At 44.1% G+C, this 26,152-nt stretch overlaps 1 protein-coding gene across 9 annotated transcripts in view; it reads right to left on the bottom strand.

The window, feature by feature from the left end:
- clcn2c (chloride channel 2c) overlaps positions 1 to 26,152 on the bottom strand; it is a 126,512-nt gene that overhangs the window by 68,522 nt on the left and 31,838 nt on the right. For 6 of the 9 annotated variants that reach the window (XM_035622382.2, XM_035622380.2, XM_035622386.2 and 3 more), the window contains exons 2-3: positions 15,660 to 15,810; positions 5,162 to 5,212 (exon numbers count right to left, since the gene is read on the bottom strand). In XM_035622382.2, coding sequence (XP_035478275.1) covers positions 5,162 to 5,212; positions 15,660 to 15,810 — 202 coding nt within the window. The remainder of the gene's footprint in view (positions 1 to 5,161; positions 5,213 to 15,659; positions 15,811 to 26,152) is intronic. The other 3 variants (XM_035622383.2, XM_035622384.2, XM_035622385.2) reach the window with 1 other exon arrangement.

Here is a 26,152-nt window from a genome sequence, read left to right as displayed (position 1 = left end):
AATCGCTGCAGGGCACTTCTGGATCTACCCTGGGGATCCCCCCCCCTTAGTTGGGTGTGCCCATCTCCAAAGGAAGGCGCCCAGGAGGTATCCTATAGTAAGATGGCCAAACCGCCTCAACGGGCTCCTTTCAGAGGCGAAGGAGCAGCAGCTCCACTCCGAGCTCCCACCAGCTGTCCGAGACAGGCCACCTGACGGAGTAAACACATTTTGGCCGCTTGTATCCACACTCTCATTCACCGTAGGTGAGGGTCGGAACGTAGATCGGCTTTTTGCCTCGTGGCCCAGCTCCCTCTATACCACATCGGACTGGTGCAACGCCCACATTACTGATGATGATTCATTAATCTGCCTGTCAGTCTCCGGCTTATTCTTCCACTCATTCCTGAACAAGACCCGAGAGAGAGAGAGAGAGAGAGAGAGAGAGAGAGAGAGAGAGAGAGAGAGAGAGAGAGAGAGAGAGAGACTTCAACTCCTTCACTTGGGGCAGCAGCCCACCCCAAACCTGGAGTGGGCAGACTATCACTCACGATATACTAGTATTGTGATCATTTGTACATTACATGAGTAATCGATCAAACGGCACCATATTCATCTTATCAAGTGCCGATGAAGCTGACACGAAAAGGATGATGGTACCAGAAAAAGAAACATATCGGTCTAACTCTGCTGTAATTATTCTGAAAATGAGGGCAGGCCGGTAGGTAGGAAGAGTGAACACACACACGTCTTGGAGAAAAAACACCACGGGTGCAGATTCTCTGCCACCGCTCCCAATTATTTAAATCACCCCCCCATTTGTTATGCAAGGTGACAGCTATATCTGGGTGTAAAGGGTAAAGGAGCCTACCATTAATGCATCCATTTTGCACAGTCATGCCGATGAGGCCAGCCCAACCCCGTTCTGTGTGTCTGTGCCTCCACATTCATTATGTAGCTCCATGCGTAAGCAGAGGATTCAATTAGAAATGCCTGGCTGGTGTTTAAGACCACCATCTTAATTAGATTAGAATGAATAAAGATGGGCAAAAACTGACCATTCAGCTCTTCTGCTCTTTAAACGGCACCGTTGAACGATAATGCCACACTATGTAAAGTAGAATGTGTACACACTGTCACACACTGTGGATCAAAGCTGATACATCAATATCTTGAAACTTTCCCCTCAATTACGTTCATGCAAATATGTATTACTGATTAAAATGTTTGCATTATCAGCTGAATATCACTGTGAGGAGCTGTAGAGATTGGTTGGAAAACATTGTGGCCCGTCTCACCTTAAGTGTTCAACATTGTGAAAATAAAGCTGAGTCAGATCACAGTGGAATAGTTTTTCTCGTCAGTTATCGTGCAAAACTGAATTATCTTGTGAAACTGAATTATCGGCCAAGCCCTCGTAAATCATGTCAAACGAGCTCATGGTCAAACCAGAGCGTCTCGCAGAGTGATCCAATGAATGCACATCCTTTTGCACAACATGGGACAGGATACTTGTGGACCACAAGTATCCTAAAGCACAATCACTAAAGCTATTATGAACTATCGACATGCATCGATAGTTCATGAGCTACTGTGGCAACATACAGGGGCTGAAATACCTTTCCAAGCAGGCAATCTCAGTGGCTGAAAAAAGATATACAGTATATATATATATATATATATATATATATAGAAAGGGGACAGTAGGGAGGAGGAGATGGCGTTAGCCAACCCCAGCTGACATCGGGCGAGAGGCGGGACCATAGGCTGGCGACCCTGGACAGGTTGGTTTAAACCGGGGGTCGAACCCAGAACCATCTTGCTGTGAGGTGACAGCGCTAACCACTACACCACCGTGCAGCCCAAGTTCATCACTTTCAAGGTAATTCTCTACCGGTCAACAGAACAAATAAGCATGTTCCAGTTTACCAAAGTTGAAACATGCTTGGTGTGGATTGAGTCCAACTGCTTCGTTGTGATTGCTCGTCAAGTGTAGTTTTGAGACTTTGGAGGCGGGATCAGTGACTGATGCTCACCTCCGTTGACAAGTTGAATTGTGATGAGCCATAAAAATATAATTAGAATTTTTTTCTTGGTAAAAAAAAAAATCCAACAAATAAAGAAAACATTAAGGAACAGCTTGGATGCGGACACTTCTTTTTTTCCTGATGCACTGCAGAGCGATATAATTGTTAAGCATATACATTGGATTGATTTAAAAAAAAAAAATTATATTATCTAGCGTAAGAAACTCCTAGGATCGGGACTCGGTATCGGCAAATACTCAATATTAAATGACTCTTGATCGGGACATTCCTAAAAAATGATTTAAGATTTTCAAGCGCTAACTGTGACAACACCAGTCGGCATGTCATCAGCAGTCGGCGAGAAAGAATAAAGAAGTCGATTACGAAGAAGGCATGTGAGAAACCTGCCAAGGTTTCAAAAAGCCTGAATAAAACCGGTTCAAGAAGCGCAGCTAACTTGGACAAAGGGGAGTTAAAACAGTTATTTGTGGATCTGTGCTGTTGAGGAGATCAAAAAGTAGCGCAGGAGAGGATGGAGTTAAATGAAACTAAAAAAACTAATTTGCCCTGAAGTCAAAAAAAAAATGAGTTAGATGCATCAGTACGTAATTTGACCATCTCCCTCAGGACGCTCCAGCTGCAGCATCTCCTCCTCCCTACTCTCCCCTTTCTTCTTCCCCCGTTCATCCATTTCACCAATCCATCCCTCCCTCCCTCCCTCCCTCCTTCGCTCCTTCCTTCGCGTTGATGTTTTCTCTATGCTAATGTAATGAGATGTAAAAGGTGCTGATGTATATGTAAATGTGATGTTAGCGGCGGTCCCGGGCGAGCGGGCAAAGCACCTTGTCTCGCGTTCAATCACTGTGCTCGCTCGTCGACCGGCGGCGGCGGCGGTGACACCCCTCGCGTGGCTGCAGCACAACGTCTGCTTAATGAGGCGGAGTGGTGTAACCGCACACGCACGCAGGCCGGCACAATCACTACAGCTATTATGCAAAAAAAAATTAAATAAGAAACGCCTCGCCATCCCACTTGAATCGCTTCCCGAGACTGTGCGATGTATGTTTAAAGTTTCTTAAGGCGGTGACACCAAAACCCACGAGCTCGGCTGATATTTTGTTTCCCCTGAATTCGAAGCGATGCAGGGTTAAGAAGAGAAATGTCATCAAGTGGACTCGTTAAAAAAAGTTATTTCCATACAATCAAACGCTGCTCCGCTCGTGGTCAGAACTCTCAGGTGAACGGGGAAATCCGACAGTGAAATGTGAGTTTGAGGTCAGTTCACGCTGCTTGTGTCCTCAATCATCAGAAAGTGTGTGTGTGTGTGTGTGTGTGTGTGTGTGTGTGTGTGTGTGTGTGTGTGTGTGTGTGTGTATATGTGTGTGTATATGTGTGTGTGTGTGTGTGTGTGTGTGTGTGTGTGTGTGTGTGTGTGTGTGTGTGTGTGTGTGTGTGTGTGTGTGTCGCAGCCAGTTGTTTCATTTCCTGGAAAGCCCAGTGGACCAAAAGCCAGGGGACCTGCTGCTGACTCTCTGCACCTCTCCTCACCGCTTTCTCGCTCATCACCTCGCTCATAATTCTATTTCCTTTTATTTTATCCATCCAATCATCAGGCCATTGCCATCAACCCCCCTTTTATTTATCTCTCTCTTAGCTGTTGCTCCCTCTGCGCCCTCCTGTTAGGTTTTTCTTCTCCTTCGAATCATCTTTCTATTTCCGCTCTGCATCCGTTTATTTCTCTCTCTCTCTCTCTCTCCACTTTGCACACCCACAGACCCCACCTCACCATAACCACCCATCTCTGTTGTTGTTGTCGAGTCAGCACTTCCATTCTGCAGTCCTCTGCAGACGCCCAAGTGCGCTGATTTACACGTTCATACCCTGGCGTAACCATTTTCAGATTTCCATTGCACACACCTTTGCCATTATTTAAATCGACAGCAAGTATCGTCAGACACACAAACACACACACACACACACACACACGTGCACAGTTCATACATATATGTACCATAGACATAAGGTTACCTGCAGTGTGCGTATGCATTCATACATATGAAAGTGGTGAAATGAGGCAAACACACCATCAATCTTGGGAGAAACAAAAAGTAATAAACGTTGCAGGCGATTGCACAACACAAAAAAAACACACTGCACAGAGCTGATGAAAAAAACCTACACGTGTGTGTGTGTGTGTGTGGCCATTGCAAATTGTAGTAGTAAGAAGGGAGACATTGATCATCATGTTTGTCTGCAGCTTGCACAGCCTAATCAGAACCATTCATCACACACACACACACACACACACACACACACACACACACACACACACACACACACACACACACACACACACACACACACACACACACACACACACACACACACACACACACACACACACACACACACACACACACACACACACACACACACACAGCTAAACTAGGATGTTCAGAGCTCTTTATTACTTTCCATTAGGGCCCGGGGCTAGCTGTAATAAGGCCAGCCGGGCTGGAGTTGGTCTTCTTTCGCACAGCGGGATGGGAATAATATGCACACACAGATATATTTTTCATGTTGGCCGCTGATTAATATGAAGCCAAAAGGTGAGTGTGCGTGTGAGTATATCTGCGCGGGGGTGGCTGTGTGCATGTGCCGCATGTTTGCGGGCGCTACACTGCAAACTGCAGGATCATCACATTTCAGCCTGTGCTTTTAATTTTCCTGGGGTTTTTTCACACACACACACACACACACACACACACACACACACACACACACACACACACACACACACACACACACACACACACACACACACACACACACACACACACACACACACACACACACACACACACACACACACACACACACACACAGTTAGAGACGCACCATATCACTATGTTTTTTAATTGATGGCAGTATTAATGCAATGAAAAGCGAGGGGAGGGGGAGGGTTGCTTGTCTTAAGCGCTTGAGGTCAGAGCAACATTAAATGAACACTTATTCAGGATTAATGATGGCGTAGTAATGCGGCTGTATTAGCTGTAGCAGCATCATGAGCGTAAGGGCTGAGGCGCTGGTAGTTGTAAGGGCAGACTGGGAATGATACAGACTTTTTTGTTTTGTTCGTTTGTTCACTCGTTTACCAGAGATAAAGTCCTGGGCTGGGGCTTCCAGAACATACGGGTACCCTAACCCTGGGGGACAAATAGACCACATGACATAACATAGTTAAACACAAGCAGTGTCCCAGCGTGTGTGTGTGTGTGTGTGTGTGTGTGTGTGTGTGTGTGTGTGTGTGTGTGTGTGTGTGTGTGTGTGTGTGTGTGTGTGTGTGTGTGTGTGTGTGTGTTTTATCAATACAAAGGTTGTTTTTTTATCATCTGCAGAGTCCATCCTTCATTTCACACAGCGCAAACAGAAAAGAAGAATAACTCTCCATCCCTTTTTTTTACATAACATTATTAGTCGGTGATCGATGTTTGTGGATCCAGTACAAACTCAGCAACACAACACATGAGCGAGCAGCGGCAGGGGGAGAAGACGAGAAGGGGGAAGTAGGAGTGATGGGAGAATGCAGGAGCGGAGATGGAGAGGGGGGGAGACTTTTCAGGTCCGTGATGAAGAGGAGGAAGAGGAGGAGAGCGTAACAGTAGGAGATGAGGGAGAAAATAATATAATTAAGAAGGAATATAAAAGAAGACAAGCAATATTCAGCAATCATTTATTTGTACTTGTCAACAAATATGACTCGGAATGAAATGGATCTACTGCATATGGCTGAAGAACAATATCAAATATACGTGTTCACAGGAAACATAACGGCAGACTAATACTCTACAACAACATAACATTTCTAATGCCCTTGTAGCGGTGTGCTGTATAACTATATTATTCTTTTACCTGTCTTAATAAAGGTGGTTGCCAACAAGTTGTTGAAAAAGACCACAGAGGTTGTCGGGGACATTAAACACAAACTGTTCCACCTTTACAGCCTTGTTGTGTTTATACTTGCGCTCCTTTAATATGTTACAGACTTTCTTGGAGGAAAGACTTCATAATCGATTAATCTGTCGATTTTTTTTCTTGATTAATCGATTAGCTGTTTGGTCCATAAAACGTCATAAAATAATGAAAAATGACGACCATGTTTGCCCAAACTACACAAAGATTTTTTGTTTTGTCCTCACACCAAAGATTTTTAGTTTACTGTCGTAGAGGAGCAAAGGAACCAGAAAAGAGAGACAAAGTTTTAGCTGTTATGCAAGACTGGGTACACGTCTGCAAACTATAAAAAATATATATATATATTTCTGTGAGGGTGGATTGGCTCTGGGCTCACTGATGATTACAGAGTAATAATTCAGAACATGGGGCTCAGATGCATGGAGACACACGCACACACACTTCAGATTGTACCCAGGGTGGAGGAGGAAGTGATGGATTGAAGACAGAGAGCGAAGTGAAGAGAGCTCAGTGGTACATCAACAACAACAAAAAAAAGGATGGAAAGGCAAGAGGAAAAGGGAGGAGGAGATTTGGGAGAGTGGGATGTGGAAGTTGAGAAAATGAAAAAGGAGAAACGGAGGAAAAGGGAAAAAGGGAGGGGGTTACAAAATCGAAACAAAGGTGAGACAGAGTAGGAGAACGTGAAAAGGAGGAGAGTTGTGAGCGGGAGGACAGAAGATAAGGGAGGAGGACGGGAGGGGAAGGAGGAGAAAGTGAAAGCAATAACTTGAGACCAGAGAACCGAAACAATCAAGCAAGATTGCAACATTAATTTTTTTTTTTTTTTTTTTTTTTTTAAATTGCGTAACAACCAAAAGAACAGGACTTGACTTCTCTTCAGTCTTTGGAGTTTAATAACAATCGATTTTAGAGAGCGAGAGAGAGAGAAAGAGGAGACGCCTTTAGAAACCACGTGTTGATATCCCAATGCAAACGCATAAAAATTAATGAAGGCATCAATAAAACTTTGACCTGCTTTGTTGCAGCTGCAGTTAAGACACTACGAGTTTATTGATTTCCATATCTGCACATGAAAAACTCCCCTCAGAATGCAGATAATTAAAAAATCAGTTTTTACAGTATCTACTAACTGCCCCGGTGTTAAGTGTAGTTAAGTGAGTGATGTGAGAATCGACCATTCTCTATGAGGGAGTATTCAATTGTGTTTCACTTGTTCAAAAGTTCATGGTTTAAACACTATGAGTGTAGGAAGTATAAAACTTTTATTACTGCATATTATTTCCTTTGACTTTCTTTCCAAATTTATTGTACTGCTGGGAGAATAACTCTCCACCTCCCGCTCCTCCACTTAACAAACCTGACCGAACCCCAGCCCGTACGATAAGTCGGTAACGTAATTATCGTGACAGGCCTACTGACGGATACTCATGTCTTATTACATGTATTCATAAACTGGATTTACAATGGCAGGAAAAAGATCATTTTTGTGTCAACTATCGGTCATCCCCAGATCACAAAATGCCAATCTTAGATTACCATCGCATTCAAGTCATTACTTATGCTTTCTTTTGTCCACATGTCTCTGTGACGCACATTTTATAGGTCACGTGTTTGTGGTTTGTGCACCGAGGTGTCGTAAAAACTTAGTTGTTGCAGTTTGAGGCTCTTATCAACACGATCGTCAGCGGCAGAAGAGGCAATTAAAGTAGGCTACTTTAAAACCAATGGGGTCATAAATTCACACATTTTAGATTCAATGAGACTTATGTTTAACGAGCAAATCAGCATGATCGGCCACAGACCTGCTAAGAAATAGTAGAAAGTGACTCATAACATCAGATGTTTGCCTGAGAAGAGTCAAACAGGAACTGCTAACAGTGGATTAAGACCACTTGGATTTCCAAAAACTAAACAAACACAGATACAATACACAACAAGTGCTTTTGTTGTGTATTATATCTGTTCATAAAGTGAAGTATTGACATTTAATGTAACAGTATCTGAAAGAAATGCTAATCTGACTGCAAGTTGCCCACGGCAGAGCTGACATAAACAAACTTGACAGCAGCGAAACTCATTTGATTGACAGCTAATTGGCGGGTAACTATCATAATTGATTGATTGGCAGGAGTGAGACCTCCCTGTATTGAATCGGACTGCGATTAGAGCGGGTTCGCAGAGTGAATTTGTACTGTGTAATGTTTGCACCGTGCACGGAAGAAATATTAGCTTCACGATGCAACCATGGCAACATCATATCTTCCAAAGTTCCAAAACTTATGAGTACGATAATAACTCAAATTGAATTGAGACAGATGCTCTCCTTTTCTTTCTGTTTTTAAAGCCCCTGGTCTATGGAATGGAACGTGAAGTTCAAAGCAACCCGAGTTCTTCAGTGACTCGTTTTGCTCGACCTAAAAATCTGAGGATAAAGAACGAATATCTAAAACTCTTGTGGGATATAAGATTGGACTGAAATGTAGTTTTGCTTTAAACTGTAAAAACCTTTAATTATTACTGATATTCAGGCCCACTCCCTGAAAGTCAAATACACTAATCATCGGTCCACTGAGCCAAGCATTGGTTTAAATTCTGTGCCCAGAAGTAGCTGCATGGAGCAGTTTTATAGATGAGGTGACCATCGTAATGCTCCCAGCCAGCAGTGGTGTGGGGTGCCATCTTGGCTCAACCGACTTTCCCTGAGATGATGAAAATCAATGTAAGCCAACACTGTGTGGCTATTGACCACTCTCTCTCTCTGCTGACACACACTCTGGACTAATGCCACAACCTCTAGTAAACGCAACGGACAAGAGTCGTCCGAGATCCCTGCACACACACACACACACACACACACACACACACACACACACACACACACACACACACACACACACACACACACACACACACACACACACACACACACACACACACACACACACACACACACACACACACACACACACACACACACACACACACACACACACACACACACGCACGCAGACACGCGCACACGCACACGCACACGCACGCACGCACGCAGACACAAACGCACGCACTCTGCTCGAGTGACAATGAATCAAATATTGATCAGTTGCCTAAGTCTCCTTGGTCACTTGATATATTAAAGTGAAAGTTCCCTGGCACAAACACACAAGCCACCACAAGCAAAAATTTAACACAATGTGTATGTGCATGTTACTTCCGGAACTTGGCTGGCGGCTGAATATGAATGATGTTTAAACACCCCCACATTGGGTCAGCACAGTGCCACCCACACACACCCACCCACCCTTTTTTTGTCAAATTCAGCGAATATTTCCTCTCGGTCCGCTAGCTGTGGGTTCTGTGAGTGCACAGAAAAGATATCAGCTTTTTGGGCGCAGCCCTGGCTCTGTAAATTGAAACCCAAAAAATGGTGCATGCAGTTTGTAAACATCACTCCCCGACTCAGGGGTTTTGGCCTCGTGGTAAGCACGTCCACTATAGAGGCTGCGGGTTCGAGCCCCGACCAGTGCAGGCACACCAAAAAATCAACAACAACAAAAATCTTTCTCCATAAATCGCTTACTGCCCCTTTAAGTGGAAACATGGGTAGTGGCACTATGTGCTCATGCATGCACGTGTGTCCCATGAAAAATGTGTCCGTCCATCCACGACCGGGACCTGCCGTCAGCCTGTCTGCCTATCTGCTCTGCCACTTCAATCCAGCTTTTACACGGCCAGAGACAGGATGAGTGGGGGGATACAGACAGACAGACAGACAGGACGAAGAGCAAGTGGATGAGAGGGGGAGGATGATGAGATGAATTCGATGGACAGGAGAGGAGACCAGGAGACAAAAAGATAAGGGAGGAAAGCACAAAAGACGAGAGAAAGAAGATGACAGCATGTGAGCAACTGTTGGTCGCTAGGCGCCTGCCGGTCACCATAGCAACATGCGGCGCCATGCTGAGCTCCTGCTGACATCACACCTGTTGAAGCTGAAAATGCTGTGTGTGTGTGTGTGTGTGTGTGTGTGTGTGTGTGTGTGTGTGTGTGTGTGTGTGTGTGTGTGTGTGTGTGTGTGTGTGTGTGTGTGTGTGTGTGTGTGACTTGGAACCAATTAAGTGACATCGTGGTGCAGGTGGACTGAGAGATAGAAGGAGAGAAAGTCAGAGGGGGAAAGACAGCTGTCTATATTTCACAACCCTGTGGACACAGGTGCTTAGCCCGTGTGTGTGTGTGTATGTGTTTTCCTTCTGGGATGCTGGGAGCCCATGTGAGAGCCTGTGACATCAGCAATGAGAGTAAATGAAAGTCGCCTTAAGCATTACTGTTCACACACACACACACACACACACACACACACACACACACACACACACACACACACACACACACACACACACACACACACACACACACACACACACACACACACACACACACACACACACACACACACACACACACACACACACACACACACCCCCCCCCCCCCCCTACTCCAAACCTTTACAAAAGAATACCATGCATGGGAAATTCTAATTTTCCACCTGCGATGATAAAATAGAATGAAATTATTTTGGAGAACATTAAAGAAAATTACGTTGGGGTTAAACCCTGCCAAAACATTTCAACTTAATGTGAAATGGCAAAAGTAATAACTGGATAAGTAGGACAAACAGACAAATATTTATGTGACCAACCGCTGCAGATGGCAGGTAGAGCAAGGCTCATAGACATCCAGAGATTACGCACCTGAGCACAAAGACACACAACCACAGAGGAAGAGGGGACTGCCAGGACGGAACTCTCTCTAGGGTCTGAGGTTGTTGGGTTTTTTTCTTTCCTGCCACTGCTCTGATACCAGAGCATCCATCTGCCACGTGACTGTGCCGCAGTGAAGCTCAACGCTGCGCCCTGCTGGCCAACACCAGCCACAGGAACAGGCTTTCCCTCCGAGCACTACAGTACGCTGGGCGGGTGAACAGCCAACAGTCAGGGAAAACACCGTATGTTCAATGTTTTGCCACTTGTTTTTCCGGTTTATGGTCTCCAAATGGAGGCACTGTGGGTAAGACTCTGCTGCTCCTTTGTTTCCACTTTCTCTTACAAGGCAGACATAATGTTTTACTCCCAGTATTCTTGAGCAGACACGTACTACTGTCCACCAAAGACACACAAAACTTCTCAAGTGGCTTTAGAGAAATTGTTTGGAGGTTTAAACAGGTAATAATTTTATATATAATATAAAATTTGTATTGTTAAAGACTTCATGCTTAACATACAAAACCGATTACACCAATTGTATCAATGCACTAACTAAGGGATTAAACTAGTGAACTAATTCCTAAATAAAAGAACAATGGCATAGTGGAAATGCCCCCATTGACTGTACAGCACTTGTGTTAGAAAATAAACGGGTTTTAATATGTTGAAAGGTGATAACATGTGTCAGATAGAAAATTTGATTTATTTACCCCCTGATTAAAAAAAAAACTCATTATACTGTATATTTAAAAATCACAAAATGGCTTTAAAAACTGAACAATTCCTTTCCAACACTCTGGGATTTGAGGTACATACAGTATTAATTTCAAATGTGACAAAGCAGGTCTTTCACCTGCTGATATTCCTGTAATAAGCAAGTGAAATCAATAAAAGTAACTCATTAACTTATGAAGGCACCTTCATACCACGAGAGTCCATAAATGTCCATTTGTTTAATAGTGATGTAGAGTCGGGTTACTCCGATTGTTCGATCTTGAGCAAATGTGCAGCAGTTTAAAAACGCCCCACTCAGCTTTTGTCCTCAGGACTGGGCTCTGCCTGAATGATAGATGTGGGGGTTATATCATGAGGGGCAGAACCACTTTGGACTTAAAAGATAATAAATAAAGTAAAAGAACATCAAGTCTAGCCCCTCACAGTCTTATACTGGGCTGGGGAACCTGCAGTGCTTTATAAGCTTTAGACATGTAAGAAACATATATATACTGGTATATATTTAACAGGCTTTAAAGAGTGACTATCACCATCACTGCCATCTGACATCAGACGCCAGGTAAGTGTGTGGTATAGTGTTAAATAGTTTAGAATGACCCACTGAAGATCAAGTCATAACAATTTAAATGGCCCCAAAACCCGGCTGTATACCTTTAACTGTTACTCTCCACTGAGCTGCCATCGACCCCCTCTGTCTGCTACGGTCTGCCGTCATTACATTTTACAGTAAACAATGTTTGGAGTCATACTGGCATAAAGCGCGCGCACACACACACACACACACACACACACACACACACACACACACACACACACACACACACACACACACACACACACACACACACACACACACACACACACACACACACACACACACACACACACACACACACACACACACACACACACACACACACACACACACACACACACACACACAGTGTAGGAAGTGTGTGCGTGTGTGTGTGTGTGTGTGTGTGTATAAGTGAGAGTTAGCGCATCTCCCAGTCTCCCACAGCAGCTGCTGCAATGAAGAAGAATATGTCTCTGTCAGTTTTATATTTACATATATTTTCAGTCCATCGCTTCCTATTTTCTGCCTTTACCTCCCTGTGTGTGTGTTCATCTTTTTCTCATGCGTGTGTGCGTACGTGATCCAGACCATATCTCTTATCTTTGAATCTACCTCCTGAGGGACGAATCAATTCCATCACACATTTTGGTGTCTACATTCCCACAGGGAAGATTAGGAAGAAGAGGAAGAGGGAGATGGACAGCTTACTCATCAGCTGCCCACACACACACACACACACACACACACACACACACACACACACACACACACACACACACACACACACACACACACACACACACACACACACACACACACACACACACACACACACACACACACACACACACACACACACACCCCTTTTGGATCAGAAGGTGGTGGCGTCTGTGTGATTAGTTCTGGGTGCACTGGTCACTTGTCAGCAGCAGAGGGCAGTGTGTTTACACTGAACGTGCAGGGAGAAACCGAGCTCAACGGCACTTCAGCAGTGACTTTACTCAGCCGATTTGTCATCTCATCAGTAAGACATACGAGGAACGAGCCAGGGAGGACAAACATGGCAAAGGTTTAAAAAAAAAAAAAGGTCACTCATTGTGGTCTTTTCCTCTGCTTCACAGCTTCAGCGTGACACTTTGTCAAAACACAAATGTTTCCAAAACTGCTCCTGGAGTGCCATAAATATAAACCGATAAAGCCCGGTCGCCTTTTACACCACTGCTTGCCAGCTGAAGAATTTGACTGAACTGGCGAGTCACCTCTTCTCCAGCTGCCTTGTCCAAAGTGTCATTCCCCTCAAAGCACAAGTTCTCTCCGACAGTCTCAATAGTCACTGAAATAGGATTTGCCTGGTTGGATTATTCCTCGTGTCCATCCTGGACCCAAAGGGACATTAAGCCATCTTGGACGGGTCTCAAACCCGCAGCCTTGTGTCTGTGAGACGGACGTGCTAAAACCACGAGGCCGAATCCCCTGAGTCGCAGCGTGTCTCGCTAGCACGTCTCTTAAGGTGTCGAGGAGTGATGTTCACAAACTGCACACGCAGTGTATTGAGGCGAGGTCCGCACCATTTTTGGTTTTCAATTGAGCCTGAGCCAAAAAGAAAGCGATTTATTTTTGGGGGACACACAGAACCGACAGCTGGCAGACCGCGAGGAAATATGCGCTGATTTTTACCAAAAGGGTATTTGAATAAAATCGCTTACTGCTCCCTTTAAAGAGATCCCTTTAAGATATGCTTTCAACGAATGCGATGGAGGACAAAAATCCACAGCCTTCAAACTTTTGGGTTTCAAGTGCGTCACTGTTCATATGAACTTCTCACTTCTAACTCCACTCTCTCACATCTTATTTCACTGTCAAAACTGACGCTGACTCAAGTGATGTCACGTGATGTTATTTACCAGACCACAAAGCATCCTCTGGCTTATTTTTAGTTTTTATGACAAATGAAGAAGTAAAAATACCTTTTCTGGCTACATTCTTCCTTGGCAAGGAAAAGGAGGAAACTGCCAGAAATAAGAGTGTGAGAGGGACGAATCCAACATGGTGTACGTGATGTAGAGGTCCAAACTGGTCACCACCAGATAAGACTTTTAGACAAATAAAGCTTGAGCATGATTTGAATCACTCAGTGCATCATTGAGAATAACTGTCAGAAGAGAGCCCTCTGTCATCTGTTACGTGGACATTTCCTACTGGTGTTTACAGCCTGTCTTATCCTCTCCTGTGTCCTACATGCACAATCTTATCTCATCTCATTATAATAATCAACAACGGCGCAAAGACAAAGGTGGAGGAATGTGCGGATGGATCCGCCGGCGCGTTTCAATGCTGGACGCAGTGACACGCCATCCAACAAATCCACGCTGGTGCAGAGAGTTCTGGTTGTGACGGTTGTTCGGCACCGCTGCGTTTCTTCAGGGGGTTTTTTCTTTCCGTCCCACTGTCCAGCACGACCAATGCTCCCAAAGCAGAGAGCAGTAAGGCATCAGGTCTATTTCAAAACCAGCAAAAGTGCCGTCACCATTATATTTCCAACACTAGGGTAATGTGAAAATGATATCCCCCCCTCTGGGCAGTGATGCTGAAGATGGCTCAGGCTGCTTCATGGAGCGTATACCGTTGCCATTGCTCCGAATGTGGCAGATATAATGTACGATCTAATCCTGATAGCTACCAGTGCAGCTGTGATGTAAAACTACAGGACTTCTACCTTCCTGAACTCGGTCCCCACCAAAGAACATTAGAGAGAGGAATATTTTTCCCGTTTTTTTCTGGATTATTTTTCCCATTTTTTGGGGATTATTTTACTCTCTTTTTTTGGCCTTTTTCTTCACTTCAGAAACCATTTTGAAAACCTTTTCACTAAAGTAACTACTTCTCCCTATCCAACTCCAGAGTATGTCCAGACAACCTAGAATTAAATGAAGCCACCAAATTGCCTCCAAAAGCCCCCCATGGAGGACTAAATAATACCACTGTGTCATAATGGAGTTGTCTAGTTGTCCCATTTCTCATTACAAGGGGAAGGGGTTGAAAATCTACCCCTACTAAATGGGACACCCCTTCGAACGCGATACGTCATCAGATGGCTTTACGTAGGCAGATGTGACGTGTTTTTACCGGAGATTCAACACGCCTGCAATGACGGCGATATCATTGTAAAGGCGCTGTTGCAGTTACTATGGTGACATAAGAATATTCAAATAACAAACATGCACATAACAGTATGTTGGGCATGAAAGGACAGGTGAATCACACCCCGTGGTCTTATAACGAAGAAACAGCACATCAAGTTAGTTGATAACAGTACATAAGTGGTAATAATATAACGCTTGCGCATACGGGGGGATCATCCAGGAAATAATAAGCTTGTTATACACACAGACGGTCCGTTTCCTTTGCAGAAGCGCCCTCTCTCCCCGGTGCCCTGTTAATAGAAACTCGCCGAGGTGCAAGTGCACCCGGCCTTTGAAGGGAATGGGAGATGGCCGTCTGATTGGTTTATTACATTTTACACCCAGGATTAATAAGGAGAAACTCTTTTTTTTTCAGGCAGACGCCGGGGTGAAGCAGGTGTGAGAAGGTGTGAAACTTACTGCGACACTTGGCACAGCGCCCCTTGTTGTACTCCAGCAAGTCCAAGGTTCGGCTTCGTTCGCTGACCGATCGCCTCTGCCCGCTCTCCCTCAGCCGAGCGGCCTCCTCTTTTGCGTACACCCCGAGCTCCTGTGTGTAGCGCCCATACATCTGGAGAAGGACACAGTGAGGGCGTTAGCTCAGGAAGTCAATACAAACATGCCCACAACAAGCCCCAACGGTCAGGGGACGGACATCGTACATTAAAACGGGGAGAAGTCAAAACTACAGAATTTCATATCTTAGGGCAATTTATTTTTTAATTGACTTTAATTGCTTAAGATGCATGTAACTTCATTTTATGGTGGCTGTGCCACTTCTCCACCAATCAGATGTGCTTGCAAGGGTTGCAGAGACTAGTGTAACATGTCAGTGCTGCTGACTGGCAATTTTCTTTTTTAACTTCTGATCAAACTAATAATGACCTGGATGACCTCTGTACCATCAGGGCCCTCCTCGACCTGCCAGCAGGTCAGAGGTCAGCCTACAGGTCAGTGTGGAGGAATACCTTCAGAGTCTTTATCCTGAACTGACCTCCCAAGAAAAACAATGAAAATGTTTTCCTTTACCCAAACGCACGCACGCACACACACACGCACACACACACGCACGCACGCACGCACGCACGCACGCACGCACGCACGCACACAGTAATGAAATGAAAAACTTGTGGCGCCAAACTGGCCAAACCTCGCCCTTAACTATGACCCAGTGTAACATCCCTCACACACTCGCACCAAAACTACACAGCACACACAAACACACATACAAAAAAAAAAAGTCAAGTCAGCAGTCCAAGAGACAGGAAGCTCCGAGTTTTGTACACAGCCCAAAGACCGGCTCCCCCTCCCATAATGCTCCTGGGTGGTGGACAGGAACCGGCGCTAATGACTTCCTCTTGGCCGCCCGTCACAACACAGCAAGGTAATCAAGGTCATCAAGGCCGATTTCAGCAGGATGAGAGTTGCTGATGAGCAAATGTTGGATACTAGCGACGACGACACCCGACATCAACATTATCAGACACATGCAGCCTAATGATCGTTTCAGTGCACGCTATTTTGCATTTCACCTCAGAGAGAGAAAGTCTCGTCCTGATAACTCATCACTGAGCAGATCGTGGCGCGACAGGAAGCAACTTTAGCTTCTTGGCGAAAAAGGCTCTGAGTGAACATTTGTCAGCCATTCTGAAATCCTGCAAAAGCCACAGTTTAATCAGTTCTGCAAAACTGATCCAGTTGTGGGATTAATAAATGCAGAGTGTTTTGGAACATCCTAGATTTCACCTTATTACTCAAGTTGAAACCTTGCGGTGCAGAGCAGATGGGGAGAGAGGGGAGAGAATTATATTTTGGCACAACTGCAGCTTTAAATGTTAACAGTGATGTTGGTGTTGTTGCTCTTGGTGCTGTTGGCGGTGGTGTTTTTGTTGGTGGGTGTGGTCTTGGAAGTGTTGTGGATGTTAGCTTCGGCATTGTCGTTGGTGTTGTAGGTGGTATCAGTGTTGTTGTCACCATATCTATGGTTGTGTTGGTGTTATACACGGCGGGCACATGATAAAAAAGGTTAATGTTGGAAAAAGCAAAAGCATAAAACAAAAACCGCCACTAAATCTCACTTATAACATAACTGACTATGTCATTCCATTGTCAAAAATGTAACCCATGACTTCTCTCCATGCACAGTACCATGTATGGATTCACACACACGCCCACACACACGCGCCCACGCCCTCCGTGGGTGGTCACCTTTAAAGCCCCAGAGTGTAATTTTTGGTAATTTTCTGGCTGCATCTGGTGGTAAAGTTACAAACCGCAAACAACTGAGCATCCGACAGGGGACACTTCATGGTGGCACACCGCACTCATTCAAAGTTGACAAAAACACATTGGTTCTTTGTTGCAGGTGATTATACATATATGAACACACAATTATGGACAATATATTCAATTTCTGGACAATATATTCAGTTTCTGTGAAAAAGTTATTCTAAATTTTACACACTGTGGCTTGACCAAAGACAGGATAGCTGATGCGAAAGCCACACTAAGTGGTTGTGCTAGCTGGGGCAAAAGCTAGTGTCCGACTTCACGTCAAGATACGAATAGCAACTTATGCCATTCATGTCGCCCGCCGCAAGCGATGCAAAATTCTCACCTGCTTGTTTCTTTTACATTGACTTATTATGCAATCCACTTGCCTTGAATAATTCACTGACATGGGTGGGTCTACACAGGAGAGCAAACTTCCAATTCACTCAATTCTCATGCATGTCAGGATAAAACAAACACTGATAGCAGACATACGTTTCTTGGAAAGTGACCTCTATGGCCTGATGGAAGAAAGTGTTTAGATAACATTCAAACATGCGCGCACACACACACACACACACACACACACACACACACACACACACACACACACACACACACACACACACACACACACACACACACACACACACACACACACACACACACACACACACACACACACACACACACACACACACACACACACACACACACACACACACACACACACACACACACACACACACACACACCTTGTAAACACTATCCACCATGCATACAAATTGGGGGCATGCTGGCTATTTTTAGACACACGCACTCGAACACACGCACGCACGCATGTTAGCGTGCACTGCAAAACTCGAGTTCACTGCCATTTTATTGGGGTCGACGATCACAGCAGGTCGATCGAAGGCAGTACAGGAGGTCATATTGTCCAACTGTCAGTCAGAACGCAGGATCAAGGACATTTACCTGAACAAACGGCTGGTGGCCGTTAACAGGAAGGTTCACGTCAAGTTAAAGTGTGTCAGGAGGCCGTCCGGCAGTCTCTGCCGCTGGTATCAGCTCCAGCACTGGCTTCTTTAAATGGATCAAGCGTCGGGGAGACGTGACTCATCGACATTAAACATCCGTCTACACTTTGTGGTTTGCCAATACGTTGTACAAACCATGTGCGTTTCAAGGTTTCAGAGAGCTTTACAGTTAACAAGCGGCTGGCAGCATCAGGCACCATGAGACTGAAAATCTGCACAGTGAAAATCAGTAAATAGAAAATTGGATCATTGTACATTTGTACCAAAGTTGTGATAAGTAACCATCTGCTCTCATAAGTTGGCCATTAGAAGGCTGTCTAAAGCCAAGTGCATCACCTACACTACACCCTTCTGCACAATTTGAGTGTTTGAGTTAATCTGCATATCAGAAGTAAAAGCATTCATCCAAAGTCTGTGTTAGTTTTAGGGCGAATTACAAATCACACTCTTTGTTGCTCACTAAGACTATGTGCTGCTGCTCATTGTGTATTTCACCTCATGCAAAGATTTGCTCTGGTGCATTAGCTCTGAAGCCTTAATGGTGTTGGGTCAGATCCTGTTCTGTTGCTGTGTATCGAGTGATGCAATGTGAGTGTGAACTGTGGCATGCATTGTCAGACTGTCCATCCGTAGCTGCTGGTTAATTGGTGGTTTGACATTATGCCCTTGTTTACTTTGTTTTCAAATATCACAGTGATGTTGGCCACGTTTTTGTGTTCTTCCTTGAGTCGCAGATGCAGGAAAAGAATTAGCATTTAAATAATCATGGAGGAGAGTGAACGTGACATAGAACAGGGTAAATACCGAAGTCCGACACGGCCCAGAAAACTGTACTTTGCAGATGATGCCGCTACTAAACAAATACCCCAGACTCACATGTTGCAAGAGAAATGTCTTGCACACACCATAAAGCAAAGAATCATAAAGATGGAAGGAGGTAATGCCTAACATTGCAACTTCCATCCACTAACAATTGATCCTAATTGACACTGTAAAATGTACACTTCATGTGCTATAGTGTCATATGTATTGTCTATCTGGATATGAGATGGCAGAGTAGTAAGGGGCAGCGTCCCAGTGCCAGAGAGGGAGTTATGAGTTGGTGCAAAGCTCTGAGTTGTGATCCAAGGAACCGGCAGTTGCCATTCCTTGGCAATGTTGGATATTATTTTATGATTAGTTGAGACTGAGATTTTGTTCATCAATTCCAGCTCTTGTTGAATTCAGGTTTTGATTAATGATTCAGGGAAGACCAGAAAAACAATTTGATTTTCAAACCAGATGTTCACCGTTTTGTAATTCAGTTATACACGCCGTCATTGGCTGATTCCAGGGCAACACAGGTACAACTACGGAAATCTAATGTCGCTTGATCATTGTGCAGGGTTTGCCAAAACACATTGAACGAATGTCCTCCGTTGTCGTACAGTGAATACATTTTGATGCATCGTTACTACCCTTTGTTATGCTTAGCCGCACTTTTACGCACTAGCTCGACATTAAGCGGATGTGGACGGTTTTGTTAGCAATGAAATAGACTAAAGTGGATGAAAGATGAGCAGTAACAAAAAGGTTTCGGAAAGAACTCAAAAGGTTTCTCGATGAACCCATGCAGAATAGTTTCCAATTCAGAACCATTTCTGAGCAATAAAACTGTAATTGGTTGAAATTGAATTGACTGACGAGCCCTGAAATACCTCACGGGATCCACTAATGACGTTCAGGGGAGGAGAGGGGAAGGAATGAACACAAATGGGGGGAAAGAGGAAAAAATCAACAAGGGAAACATGTGAAGGGCGATTTGGGGTTTTTGCCATTAAATTCCGACCGCCATTCTACCCCAGATGCCGTTCTACATGGCATTCTCGGCCACATTCATGTTTGCCAACCCTTAGATTTTAAATTAAGTAAGGAGACTTCAAACACAATGGAAAGCCAGAAGACCCCGAAAAACAAGAGGGTGGAAATGGACCTTCTCAGATGCACCGCCCTTGAAACTTGCATCTGACCAGAGGAAGAAAACAAACAGACCCATCCAGAACAAAGGCATTACTGGTTGAAAGCCTATCATTATGTTCAGCGTTAGTCAGCGCGGGCACTCGGCTGAGCCCGTTAATTGGTCCCAGATGAAGGGGTTGTCCCGGACTTATTGTACCGGCGGCAGGGGCGAGGAAGATGGCACGGGAAAGTCCAGGATTAATATGAAGAGTGTTTATCACTGGAAAGGACCAGGAGAGAGACGGTGTAGCAACATCCTATCAGAGCCGTCATTTGTTTCCAGGCATTAATTCCATGATAAATATTTAACATGGATGAAAGAACACGGTTCAAAGACTAACTGGCAAACCTGCAATTAAACAGTGACAGTTTTGCAAAGAGGCAAACCATAAATACGCCTCAAGGGTCAAGTGACCTTGTTTAATGACACAACAGGCCAGATATCAGGTGAGATAGACGTGGGAGATAAGCCCAACCTCTCTCCTTGAGCTTCTTTATTCCGATGCAATCAATCCTTCCAGAAATTCCAGAAAAAGGTCGGTAGGAGAGAAGTACAACCACATCACCAAAATGGTTTAAAACCATTAGTTCTCTTTTTTATTAATAGAATTCCTGACAGATTGTATAAATAACAAAGACAACAGGTGGCTGATGACATTTTTTTTTGGGGGGGGGGGGGGGGGGGGGGGGCACTGCAGCACCAGAACTGATGTCATGAATTTTACATTTTCATAAATGTTAACATCCTGAGAGACTTAGTTTCACCGAGCAAGACATTTCCCAAACTAGTAATGAAGAAGTATTGATTTTACATTAGCAAAAAACTGCCTAGTGGGAAAAAGGGCCAGCGTTGCCATGGTAGGCCAAATATAAATTCCTCTGTTCCAGATGAAACTTTTAGCCTAGTGCTGCCCCATACAATGAGTTCTTCCAAATGCTGAACTTTGAGCCTTCGTTGTCCACAGCTTTGAAGCACCATATCCATAGCTGGTTATAATGCGATCGCCTCCGCCACCTCTTTCCATCATTTACTGCCGTAATCATTATTTTTTTTCCACAGCTCTGATGTGTCGGCCGATGATGACGATGATTGTTTATGTTTCGTGACCTTGTAAGATACAGATAAGCGGTGGTTGTACCAACCTGAGTGACACACTCCGGGTATGTTCCCCCACATGGTGGTTGAATAGATTTGTCATATTCCTTACCTGGGTGCCAACCGTTATCCAATAAAGTTTTCAGATAAATTTGCTTTGAGAAATATCTATGCGTGGCTGAACCACTGCCACACAGCTGACATCGACTTCTTTTTTTGGGCCTCAGCTCCTCATCCGCCATCCTGCTAGCACACATTGTTTTTCAAATACATCATGTATTAAAGAGACCCCATGACAGAGATTTAATTGATGATATTTGGCCGATCAGCACGGCCATCTAGAAAACGATCAGGATTTGGCTTTGTGAACGTGGCATGGATCCACATTATAATGGCAGAGTGTACATCTCATAACATTTCACGATCTCTACGTATAATTCTCTTGAAAAGGGATACAGTACAATACACACTCATCAGTCACCGTACTATGACACCTAGCAACACTAATACCTCAAAAAACTGTTTTATCCTCCTTTGATGAATGGCAACAACAGCCACAGCTGCAGTGACATTACAGCAGATACAGTATTACCAAACAAAAAGAGTATAAGATAGACTTTAATGTTAAACATGGAAACATATAGATATAAATAATCCCCTTTTTAAACTATATATATAACCCATAACTCCCTGACAGACCCATATAACCATAAAGATCACACACACACACACACACGCTTTTCACTTAACTGTAGTGTGTTTGTGTGTGTGTGTGTGTGTGTTTGTGTGTGTGTGTTGCGTGCGTGTTTGTATCTGCATATCTCTAGTGCCATTCATGTATATTTCAGGTTTTTGTTCCCTCATTTGGGTTCCCCACTATGCTCAGCCCGACGTGCGTGTAGTTGGCTTTGAACCACATGCAATGCCACACAAGATAGCAAGCGCGCGCACGCACGCACGCACACACGCACACACAAGCTGGTTGCAGTCCAAGAAGTCAACCCCAAATGAACAAGAGCCTCACCGCTCCCGCCCCGCACGCCACTACTCACTTCGCCTAATGAGCTCCCTGACAGTGTGTGTGCGCGTGTCAGTTTTATGTGCATGTGAAGTGGAAATGAAAAACAGGCATTGATTTTCACTCAGGAGATTCAGGGTGGTGCAGTAAAAAGGTGACAAAAGGCAGATAAGCTGGTGTCCTTCCTTGTCCGTCAGCCTTCCTTTTCAAAACAATCATCCATACAATAACAGGTAGGGGGGGAGTTCAACACACACCTTTTCCTACTGCTTGTTTTATGTGAGCGAGAGCAAGTGTGTCAGGAAGGAGGCACGGGAAGAATTTGAAAAGGACAAAAAATAAAAAAAAATCATTGTGCAGTCGCTCTGAAGGAGGGGCTGCGTGAACAGGGTGAAGAGTGAGCCTGTGTGGGACAGGGGAAGGAATTTGATTGTGTAAAGACTTTTTCTAACCCAACAAGGATAAATGTGCGGAGGGAAAACACTGGGTCATTGTTAATTCTTAAATGTTAAAATTGACTGCATTATGAAAACAAAGTTTACATTTTCTGGGCTTTGAATGTTGAGTGAGAATTATCAGCAAACATTCAAAGCTTTACAGAGAGTTATGTCAGATGTGTCAGATGGGAGCTGTGATGCACAAAGCCATCGTTAAGATTAAATGTCCTTGTCTTATAAGAACTAGTAATAATTCATGGTAGCGTATAATGACCGATAATGGATCAGCATTTCTTATTTATGGGCTTTTGGGATTCTTGTGGTAAGGCATATATGTAAAAAAAGAAAGAAAAAAAAACCCACAACAACAACAACAACAACAACAACAAAGCATTCAATTATTGATTTGGACTTTCCCCGGATTGCTCCAGATTAGCCTTGGTTTAAAAAAAATAAAAATAATTTCATGCAATTTACTATCACTTCATCCAGGTTTAAATAATTCTTATATTCAGATCACTTATGATTTTATAGAGCAAAAACTTGAACCACAAAGTAAAATGATTTTAAAAGAATGAAAATATGACATGGAAGCCTCGACACTGATTGGCTGTAAGAATTACTTGACCAAATTATTGTTGCATTTAGATTGTTGGACTCATGATTGACATTAAAATGACAAAATAAAAACTGAACCAGAGATATACTTTTTTTATTTTATTCAACCACTTCTATACAACTTTACTTTTAAAACCTGTAGTCTTCAGACCCGATCAACACTAACTCAAGTGACAATACTTGAGGTAATTTATCTCTGGAGATGTGCAGTTGTAGTTCCCACCTGCATGTGAACACACTTCGATGTGTAAAATAGGTGTACTTCCCCTTTAAATGTTACTATTATGGTTAAGTGAAGCAGCAGCAAGTCACAGACATAAATATCTCTCATTCTTTACACTCAGTAAAGAACTTTTTTACATTCAAGTTGGCCATTCAGATCATTCTTAAGAGAAAGTGTAATTCTTAGAAGTCGGATAAAATAAAAACACTCTCCGTGAAAAGCGGGACTGTATCAATTATATAGATGCAAAAGCCCACCTCAAAAGGAGAACGACAGGTGGAAGAATGTACAGTAAATAAAGATTTCCCAATATTCATGTGGGGCACCTCGGGAGGGGGGCTAAGTGGGAGTCTTGTGTGCTTGCGCCAGACTGCCATGCCAACCCTCAGGGGCTCTCTCACACTGACCCAGAGCTGGACAAACGGATGGAAGAAAAGAAGGAAGGATGGACGGACGGGCGGGCGGGCGGATGACAGAAAAATAAGGGGCAGGAAAAAGCCGCAGGAGGTGTCAGTGCCAGTGATGGACAGACTGCAAAGAAAGGTGAAGAAAGAGGAGAGGAAAAGGAGAATGGATTAGTGTGTGTGTGTGTGTGTGTGTGTGTGTGTGTGTGTGTGTGTGTGTGTGTGTGTGTGTGTGTGTGTGTGTGTGTGTGTGTGTGTGTGTGTGTGTGTGTGTGTGTGTGTGTGTGTATGGGGTCGGGGGTGGGGGGGGCCTGGGAAGTTTGGCACTATGTACAGAATCCATCCGACAATGTGAGCTGAATTTAGATTTTTAAGGAGGGAGGAGAGAGACAGGAGGAAGGAGAGAGGACAGGAGGAAGGAGAGAGGACAGGAGAATGAAAGAGTGCAGCTGTGAGCGCTGGAGGAATGGCCACGGTGATTGATGGTGGAGGCCTCACAACTGCCTACTGTTAGCGCTGTAAGGACAGCAGAGACACACAGTGAAATACAGTACACGTCCGCCCATGCACACGATAAAGTGACTGAACCTCTATTCAACCATACGCCCCCTGTTCAAAAAACAACGTACTCCAGATTGCGCAATGTATATATTCATTATGTTGCTGGGTTTTAGTTAAATGAATATGATTATTCAGTTTGATGAGATACAATATCACAGAGGACAAATTAAGTAACCCACACACACACACACACACACACTCACACACTCTCTCTCTATATCAGTTACACAGATGAGCACTGATGCTGGACTAATGTGACAGCCTGAATCTCTCTCCCTCTCCCTTCATTTGCTGCCTTATTCTCTTGCTTCAGAAATAGTCTCCAAGGCGCGCTGGCAGCTGCACATTGATATTAGTGCCACGTCTTGACAACTGCCACAAGAAAAAGCCACTCAAAGCACTGATATTCACCTGTGGACTGTGTGTGTGTGTGTGTGTGTGTGTGTGTGTGTGTGTGTGTGTGTGTGTGTGTGTGTGTGTGTGTGTGTGTGTGTGTGTGTGTGTGTGTGTGTGCGCAGCAGGTGCACTCTTCTGTTGCCTCATTATGAAAACCCATATTTACTTGGGCACATTCAGCTCTGCTGGCAAACGGCTCTCCTGCTCTCTCCAAATGCTTCACTTCCACCGTGTCCTTCCTTCCTTCCAAGGTTCGGGGGCCACATGCAGCTTTGAAGGCCAATGCTAACACTGATTTGTCTTTGAAACAGCCCTGGGCCGATGGAATGAAACCTTCTCAATGCATTTTCTATCCAGACTGGTAATTAATAAGAGTCTCATGTGTCAACGCTGTTTTCAGTTTTTGAATAAGAAGTCCATTTAAATTTCACGTTATGAAAAGGAGACCCAAACAACAAAAGAAAACGGTTTAGTGCGATCCATTACTTCAGACACATTTTTCTAAATATATACTTCCGCAATAATCTATACCATCCATCCCACTCAGTATATATACACACACACACACACACACACACACACACACACACACATATATATATATATATATATATATATATATATATATATATATAGTGTGGAGAATGAGGACACTGCAGTGAGCAGCGAGGGTGTCATGTCAGTAGAGGAGCAGTTCTGGTGGACAGGACAGATTCCCATAAGGGGAATTGTTCAGGTGCAATGTTTGACAGCACTGTACTATGACTCCAACCACACTGAGCTCCACATAGTCCACTTTATTCAGAGGCGCACATCATGAATTGCAGGGTAAAAAAAGACAGCAAAGAGAATCT

This window comes from Scophthalmus maximus, chromosome 11 (genome assembly GCF_022379125.1).
Source record: "Scophthalmus maximus strain ysfricsl-2021 chromosome 11, ASM2237912v1, whole genome shotgun sequence".
Lineage (NCBI taxonomy): Eukaryota > Metazoa > Chordata > Actinopteri > Pleuronectiformes > Scophthalmidae > Scophthalmus > Scophthalmus maximus.
This window is presented reverse-complemented; position numbering and strand designations above follow the sequence as displayed.